This window comes from Pyricularia pennisetigena, chromosome 2 (assembly GCF_004337985.1).
Source record: "Pyricularia pennisetigena strain Br36 chromosome 2, whole genome shotgun sequence".
Lineage (NCBI taxonomy): Eukaryota > Fungi > Ascomycota > Sordariomycetes > Magnaporthales > Pyriculariaceae > Pyricularia > Pyricularia pennisetigena.
Genome location: NC_043741.1, coordinates 1,184,571 through 1,193,427, shown reverse-complemented (window position 1 = coordinate 1,193,427; position 8,857 = coordinate 1,184,571). Strand labels below are relative to the sequence as shown.

Here is an 8,857-nt window from a genome sequence, read left to right as displayed (position 1 = left end):
TGGTTGTGCACTCCCTCACCCACAATTTGAACGAGGATTCCCAAATTTCCATCTTGGAACTTTCTTGAACTCCGACTCCCAAACGCCTAACGCCCAACGCCCTTCAACACGAGGAGACGACAAACAACCGACAAAATGGTAAGCTAACACGCAAGACCGACTATGACGATTATCATTCTGCTCCTCTTTCGCATTGAGCGTAATGAGCCTTGAGTTCCAAGCCGCTGGTCTTCGGATCACGCAGCAATGGCTCTTTTCCGCCCTCGCCCGTCTTCGGATGGCAGGGTGATGATTTGGCTTGAGCCATGTGGATGCGCAGAAATGCCGTCCCTTGGCCTCTTTAGAGTTCAAAGAAGGTCACAGTCAATGAAATTCATTTACTGATGTCTTCTTTCCTCAATGATAGCCCCCCAAGACCGGAAAGAAGGTGGCGCCTGCCCCTTTCTCTGCAGGCAAGGCCAGCAAGAAGGCCCCCAAGGTCAGTAAAGATCCTTGTTTTAATCCTCCGCGCTACCCATCCCTACGCGCTACCACCGTCGGCATACTTACCATGTGTTTTATCGTTCCTATGTGTAGAACCCGCTTCTCGAGAAGCGCAGCCGTAACTTCGGTATCGGCCAGGACATTCAGCCCAGGCGCAACCTGTCGCGCATGGTGAAGTGGCCCGAGTATGTCCGTCTCCAGCGCCAGAAGAAGATCCTCAGCATGCGCCTGAAGGTCCCCCCTGCGCTCGCCCAGTTCCAGCACGTTCTCGACAAGAACACCGCCGCCCAGGCTTTCAAGCTCCTCAACAAGTACCGCCCTGAGACCAAGGCCGAGAAGAAGGAGCGTCTCCTCAAGGAGGCCACCGCCGTCAAGGAGGGCAAGAAGAAGGAGGATGTCAGCAAGAAGCCTTACACCGTCAAGTACGGTCTCAACCACGTCGTCGGCCTGATTGAGAACAAGAAGGCTTCGCTTGTCCTGATCCCCAACGACGTCGACCCCGTCGAACTTGTCGTCTTCCTTCCCGCCCTCTGCCGCAAGATGGGTGTCCCTTACGCCATCATCAAGGGCAAGGCCAGGCTCGGTACCGTCGTCCACAAGAAGGTATGCAGTCATACTCGTTTCATACGTTGGTTTCTTTTTTGGTTACACTAACTGACAATTCAATAGACCGCCGCCGTCCTCGCCATCACCGAGGTCCGCTCGGAGGACAAGAGCGAGCTTTCCAAGCTCATCTCGGCCATCAAGGATGGTTACTTGGAGAAGTCGGAGTCTGCCCGCAGGCAGTGGGGTGGTGGTATCATGGGTTACAAGGCCCAGCAGCGCGAGCTGAAGAAGCAGAAGGCTATCGACTCGGCCATCAAGGTCTAGGTTCGTATTGTCTTAATGCTTCTTTGTTCTTGCGAATGGCGTGTGGGTGCATTTTGGGCGGCGTTCGGATTGGCACAAAAAGGGTTATTACGAATGATACTTCAGCTTTTCAATTCTTCCAATGCACGATGCCCTCGCCACTGCTCCGGCCGGAATTTCTGCATGGTGATATAACGTTGTGGTGTAGGCTGGGTGTTGGCATTGCTTAACAATCGTAAAACACGCCCTGTGTGAGAGTCATACCGTCGCTTGGCAGGTAGACGTGGACACGATATACATATGCACCGCTCAGGCTGGTGTATGAGATAGACATGTTCAAACATTGCCAAGCCAAGAGGACCTTGAAATACCATTGCAGGATCGTCCCGAGTAAGACAAGGAAGTCTTGCCGACTAAGTTGGGCACGCTAATACTATACATGTATGGAGGTGAGAGTGGTAAATCTGCGTAACTCGAGCGGGTATGTTTCTTTTTTTGGGGATGCGCAAAGGTCGCAGGAAATGCGGATGGTGGATGGGAAATGCATGTTGGCCGAATGGTCGTAATTTCTCAGAATCTCGGCATCGGCATGTATTAAGAGATAGCCAACAGGTCTTGATTATCTATGATTAAAATCCCCATACATCATGAACTGTAGTGTATATTCATTCAGTGGGTCGTCGGAGTCTTTTCTCGTGAAACATTTCAAATCAACTCTGCAAAACCAAGATATTGCACAGGGTGTTGTTGCACGCGCTAAAGCCTATGGGTGGTCTAGATCAGGGGACTTTTGGCCATGTGGCTCATGTAAATTCCCATAAAGGTTTAGGGAACTCTGTAGGTTACCAGCAAATTGGCAGGCAGATAACCATGAGAAACAATTCCAGAAAAGCCCTCAAAGGGGGGGCGAGACGTTGGCTGATTCAAAAGATTAACCCCTGAACCCTTGATTGGAATCTGCATCGAACTTGCTTTTGTCTACAAACCCCATGTGCATTCGGCAGGCTGTTTGCGGAGAAGACGATAAGAAAGGGGCCTCTTGACAAGCTTGTGTACCGTATTCTGATCCTCTCCCAGAGTGTCGATCCTGAGGGCGAGGACCAGTGCCGCCTGACCGGCATCCTTGCGCGACTTCAATTCTGGGGCTTTTTATGCCCAGAGTCAAGTCAGAGCCCCCAAGCGGTCGGATTTTGCTCCACCTTGGTTTACGGTGGTCCAGGGTGGCATTCAACAATTCGGTCTTGGCCAATACGCTCCTGGGTCCACGCATTTTCGGCAAAATCCCATTGACAAGAGATGGTGGTCCCCCATTTGAGGACGTGGCATTTGTGGGGAAAAGAAATGCTATGGATCGTGGAAAACTACCCCCCAAACAGGCCGACTACTGTAGGTGAGATAGCTAATAATTAATAGCCGCCCGCAGCTGACTTTGACCGGACAAGACATGCACAAGACTCGGAGGCACAACGGTGAGAGCAGGGCATGTCCAAGCACCAAAGTTGACATTGACGCGGAAGACAAGCGTCTGTCTGTTCCACGATGCTTCGCCCCCCACGCTCTTTCTTTCTTTCTTTTTTTTTTTTTTTTTCATCACACACACACACCCTTTATTCCCCTCCCTCTCGTCATTACGTCGCTTTCGTCCTTGCGTGTCTGACCATGCAGCGAATTTCCGTATTCCCCATGTGGCCAACCGATTTATTCTTTTGCATTTCCCGTGCACCAAGACATGGGAGATTTTCCCAGGGCCCTGGCCCATACTGGACCCCCCTTGTGTTTCAACCCTGGCCCGCCCGTTGCGGCGTCGTCGGTGGGTTTTGACTGACGGTACTTTTTTGTAATTACTGTATGGTAGCAGTGATAGACAAGGTTGTTTATGGTAGGGATCCAACCGGGGATGTATGATCCTCATACGGTACCCGTGCCCTCCTTATCTTTGCTACTCGGCGGAAAAGAGCTAGGGCTCTCATGCGTGTGTGCATTTTGTGATAATATAAGAGACCTCCCGCATCTGGGTGGTTGGCTGAAGGAGATTGGAGATTTTGATCTTGTCTTTTTTATTATAAACTCTTGAGCCTTTTCTTTTTTTTTTTAGGTTGTGGTGCTTGTGTCGATTTATTAGTCCACATTGTGATACCCCCAAGTTTACCTACTATTAGCAAGTCGTTCCTGCCAACGACACAACAACCCGTTAAAAACCCACCCACTGCCATCCTTTTATCAAAAAGTACCTCGGACAAGGCCTGTCTGTCCTTTCGCGCTATAGCCCAGGTGGCTATCATTTTCTGGTTCCACAAGCTCAAAGCCTCTCAATTCCGAAATCACACCTCCAACTTCGGCTTACCCCCCACGACTTGCGTCTTGGTTTCTTAAAAAGCAGGTCACGACTTCAAAATCCTGTGTACCTACCTTCCGAGCTAACTCCGGCTCCGAAACCTGACGCTCTTGCTGCCGAGAAGGACAAAGCAAAAAAGGTTGGCTCTCTAAAGTCAACTGATTCTTGTGGATAGACAGACATTTTCTACTGTCTTGTCTTGCGCCGTCTTCGAGGACCCCGGACGCTTCTGAGTCCTTCAGCTCTGTTAATATTTTTGTTTCACCTTGCTATATCTTTACGTTGCGCAATCAGCAACATTACAGTTTGTTTTCCGACACAATGGCTCAAAATCGTCAGTATATGCTCTCATACCTACCCCATGCCAAGTCTGAATACCCGGCAGGCACACCGATACCGCAGTGGGAAAACCAGCCCTGGTCCCGAGGCCCGTCGGTATCTGTTCAAGGGTTGATCTAGAGAGGCTAACATACAAACTGGATTTCAGAGGATGTCTTTCAGTATTCTCTGAGCTCCAACTCGGCTTGGGCCGGCTACAAGGCTCACCAGAACCCGAACTTCTTTCCCAAACTGGCCAGCGGACAGTGGCCTCAGATCCGTAAGTCGGCTCCAATCTGTTCCCTTCATGGTTATCTTCCCTACCCTACCCCCTCCCGTACCCGGCGACTCCAGGGGGGAAGGGGCACATAGGTGCAAGAAGGGATGTTATGCGAGCATGGACCGCACAGCCCGGTGCCTGCACGTGTGGTGCGACACCTACAGCCTGAGCTGTGAAGCTGCGAGGCTTGCTTATTGCCTATTTTGGTATGACATAGTCTGAGGCATAGATCAGACCCGCTAATTTTTGTCTCTTTCTGGTCTTCACAGTCTGGCTTGGGTGTTCTGACTCGAGATGCCCCGAGACGACCATTCTGGGCCTGCAGCCAGGTGATGTTTTTGTGCACCGAAACATTGCCAACATCATCTCGGCTACCGACATCAACACATCGGCCGTTATCGAGTACGCAGTCATGCACCTCAAGGTCAAGCACGTCGTGCTTTGCGGCCACACGGCCTGCGGTGGTGCCAACGCTGCTTTGGGAGACTCGAGGGTCGGCGGCGTGCTCGATACGTGGCTGACGCCTCTCAAAGCCGTCCGTCAGGCAAACGCCGCTGAGCTGGACGCCATTTCCGACGCCAAGGACCGCGTGGTCCGTATCGCCGAGATGAACGTCGAGGCTGGTGTCAAGGTCCTCATGGCCAATGCCAACATCCAGGACGCCATCAAGGAGAGGGGCCTGCAGGTTCACGGCTGCATTTTTGACCTTGCCTCCGGGAGGATGAAAGACCTTGGCTATGGTAACGCCGCCAAGAGCGGTTCTTACAACGGCGATGGCGAAGTCGTCAGGGGCAGGCACGCAACGCTTGTCTTCCGTGGCGGTAACGCCTCCATGACAGCTCGCTAAAGTGGCCGTTGGCAATTATGACGCTTGTTTTTTTTTTCCTTTTTCATCATCTCATGAATGATAATCAGCCCCGGTGTACTGAACATGGCAACCATGGCTTGGCTTGCTCTGCGTATTGATGGATACAATCGGCTGGAGCAAAAAGTACGTAGAGGCTTAATTTCTTTCCATGTTTTCTCTTGACTCTTCTTTTTTATTTGTTTATTTTTTTTCACGCTGGAAATGCAAGAGGTTATGTTTCGATGCGAGATAACAGCGGTCTTGATAGAGCATAGGTGTCTATGGAGTTTGGGGTTAGGTCACAGGACACGCAGGGGCTCTCGCCTTCTGAGTCAAGGGTTGATGAGGACCTAATATATAAATATAGTTTCATATGATTCTGTGAAGTCGTTTGATAGCAGACGACTCAGGCATATACATATATATATATATATATACTATCAGTAAACTCAGTTTTGGGTGGTCTTTTGTCCTCGGCTTAGTCTCCGGACCCCAAAACGCATGGCCAATTTTGTTTGTTCTCTCTTTTGGGTGAGGCTATGCTGACAAGTCATGAAAAGAAAGACGTACGATTTGTGCATCTGGAACCATTCGCTGCGTACTGGCTGCGTGCATGCTGCCCCGTGCGATCTTTTTTGTTAGTCCGACCCCAAGCCCTCGGTGGCTACAAAAAAAGCGAGAGTCAGCGGTGTGGGAAAGGAGAAAAAAAAAAAAAAAAAAAAAAAAGAAGGTCCCCTTTCTAACATTGTTCGACCTCTTAGAAAAGGGTTATTGTGCACGTGGTATTGATTTTATTGTTTGTTGCAACTCACACTCCCCCCATGTCATGCAAAAAAAGAAGGGTGCATTTCAACCTTGCCCATTATGTTGGTTTCCCATCTTGTCCATCGGATCGATCTAATAAATAAAAAATACCGGCCTCATCGGATATAAAAAGAAGAAGAAAAAATCAGGTTTCTTTTCTGTCCTTGTTTGTACATGAAAAAAAAAGGAGACAATCCCCCCTTTTTCGACTGGTCGCCTCACCTCAACATATTCCCGTCGCTGCTTTGCGGGGGTTTGCATGCATACCTATTCATGCACCCCTAGGGACGATTGGCTTAATATGCTCTTTTGTCTTCTTTTTTTTTCCTCTGCTAGAAGGGGGGGAGTAGTAATTACTGTATTTCAAATAGAGCAAGCGGGTAGGAGAGATGATCCACCTTGTCACGCAGAACTGTGTCGGAGTGTTTGAGTCGCGGTGAACTCGTTGGTTAGGAGCTCGTGGTTTTAAAAAAATCAAAATAAAATCAATAAACAAAGCAAAACAGGTGGATGATTTGTGCATGATTGGGAGAGTCATGGTTCCAAGACGCCTTGTTTTGTCGTACAACCAAACCCGCCCTAAACCAAGACTGCGGAATGTGGAACGCGTTCGTAATGGCTTCACAGTAATGACGTGGTACAGAGAGAATCTGCGTGACCTTGTCCTCTTTGCTCCGAGAGACGTGGGTGGTATTTCGGATCCAAAGGGCGAATGTACTTTGTGTAGTAAGCAACGGGAGCTAGCGTACCGAGTTTAATGCTTGCTACCTGGAGGGTTTACCGCAAAAGACCTTTCGCGACCCCCCCGCCCGTACGTCCCGGAGGTGCCGTAACCCCGCCTGGCCCGATATCGGGGCCTCCGACTGTAGGTCCCAGACCTGTGCTATCACCATTCACAGCATCGAGACACTAGGCATACAGTGATGGTGATACTACTTCCAAGACTCAAGTCTATTTTTATTTATTTATCTAATAAAACAGATAGCCATTATTGGGTCAAATTAAGCACGTTACTTTATTCGGTACAGTGAGGCCTCCATGTCAAAACCTAGATAGTCTATTCTTTATATGCAGACGAACCCGGCCAGTTGCCACACTAAGTTAACATCGTTACCTGCACACAGATAGTCTATAGACTGGACCCAGGTAGATATCTATACGCTTCAAAGAAGGTAGTCCAGTGCAACCCTGGGTCCAACTTTATCAGACGAAAACCAACCCCTCCCTGGACCCATAAACCATGCCACTGTCAATCCTATCGGATGGGCAGATCAAGGATCTGCTCGAGGACCTCACGGCAGAGGAGCTCGAGTCGTTCCAAGCTGCGCTCAAGGGCGCGCTGCACGAGTACAGCGTCGGCACCCAGAGTCGAACGCCGCAGGATGACAGCCACCTCGAGCGTCAGGTCGTCTTCACGCCTTCGACGGGGACAAAGAGCCTGTTTATGCCGTCCCACGGGCCTCCGGGATTAGGGGTCAAAGGTTCGTCCCTTTTGTGATTGCCAGCATCAAAATATTTACCCCTATAAACTGTTGGACCCGTGGGCTGACAATGTGCCGCTGTTTTTTTTTATTTCTTTTAAATTTTGTCCAGTAATCACACTGAGCTCTCCCCAGGCGACCAAAATCGCCGAAGACGAAGATGCACCAGAACTCCCAGTCGTCCGCCCAACCGGGGCCATCACCCTCTTCTCGGCACGGGGCGACCCGGTGGCCGTGCTGCACGCATCGCATCTCACGGCGTTCCGGACCGCGCTAGCCAGCACGTGCCTGGTGCAGCGGCGGGACCACGTCCGGGTGCTGACCGTATTCGGCACGGGCCTGCAGGCCTACTACCACGTGAGGCTGGCGCTCAAGTCGCGCGGCCCCACGGTGAAGCAGGTCAACGTCATCAACCACCGGTACAACGACGGCTGCCGCGACCTGCTCAAGCGGTTCTGGACCATCCCGGCCGAGACGAAGCAGCGCGAGGGCTGGGCGGATTGCCAGTTCGCCATGCTGACGCCGGGCTACGTCGAGTACGACCGCCTACTCAAGGAGCAGGTCAGGGCGGCGGACGTGATATTCTGCTGCACGCCGTCGACGAGGGAGCTGTTCCCGGCCAGTTACCTCACAAACCCCGAGGGCAGGCGCAGGGGGAGGTTGCTGGTCGCCATCGGGTCCTACACCCCCGATATGGCCGAGATCCCGCTCGACGTGCTGCGGCAGGCCACCAAGCGGCACAAGGGCCACGGGCCGCACTTTCACAAGCATGCGGCCGAGGGCGGGGTGGTTGTCGTGGACACCATCGACGGCGCGCTCAAGGAGGCGGGCGAGCTCATAGCTGCGGGCCTCCGTCCAGACCAGCTGGTCGAACTTGGCGAGCTGGTCATGCTTCAAAGGTGCTCCCTCCCGGACGAAAGCGACGGCGATTCCGAGGTCGGCGCCAGGGACGAGGCGCCGCTCGGGTCTCCGTTGGCTCAGGAATTCGACGGGCTGAGCCTGACGCCAGGGACGTCTGCCATGTCCACCGTGTACGGGTCGAGCGCGAGCAGGGCGTCGAGCACGAGCAGGGGATCGTCGCCGAGCCGGGGCGGCGGCGCGTCTCCGCCGGCCAGTGAAAAGAGTCGGAGTGGGTACAGGGGCTTCTTCTCGCACAAGCGGACGTCCAGCCATGGTTCCACCAAGTCCGACACCAAGATCAAGACCAAGGATGACCACCTTGCCTTGTGGCTGCAGCGTGGAAATGTCATCTACAAAAGCGTCGGTATGGGTCTCATGGACCTGGCGGTGGGGATGCACCTAGTAGAGTTTGCGAGAGAGAAGAACGTTGGATCGCATGTCGAGGACTTCTAACAGCGCTCTTGTGTAGTGGCGCTTTTTGTACCAATATGTAGTCAGTGTATATACCTTGACATAAAATTGTGGACGTTCCGGTTGAAAAGTCCTTTTTCTTTTTTTTT

The 8,857-nt window shown here is 51.9% G+C and overlaps 3 protein-coding genes across 3 annotated transcripts; all 3 read left to right on the top strand.

Annotated features, from left to right (window-relative positions):
- Positions 1-135: 135 nt before the first annotated feature.
- Positions 136-1,353, top strand: PpBr36_00301 (uncharacterized protein; the record flags this gene model as incomplete). The annotated part of the gene is made up of 4 exons (XM_029887494.1): positions 136-138; positions 407-478; positions 577-1,086; positions 1,153-1,353. The coding sequence occupies 4 exons, from the start codon at positions 136-138 to the stop codon at positions 1,351-1,353; spliced, it is 786 nt and encodes a 261-aa protein (XP_029751689.1).
- Positions 1,354-3,988: 2,635 nt separating this feature from the next.
- On the top strand, positions 3,989-5,112 carry PpBr36_00300 (uncharacterized protein; the record flags this gene model as incomplete). Its single annotated transcript, XM_029887493.1, has 3 exons — positions 3,989-4,001; positions 4,155-4,265; positions 4,535-5,112. The coding sequence occupies 3 exons, from the start codon at positions 3,989-3,991 to the stop codon at positions 5,110-5,112; spliced, it is 702 nt and encodes a 233-aa protein (XP_029751690.1).
- Positions 5,113-7,156: 2,044 nt separating this feature from the next.
- On the top strand, positions 7,157-8,750 carry PpBr36_00299 (uncharacterized protein; the record flags this gene model as incomplete). Its single annotated transcript, XM_029887492.1, has 2 exons — positions 7,157-7,397; positions 7,510-8,750. 2 exons carry the CDS (start codon positions 7,157-7,159, stop codon positions 8,748-8,750), a joined length of 1,482 nt encoding a protein of 493 aa, XP_029751981.1.
- Positions 8,751-8,857: the final 107 nt, after the last annotated feature.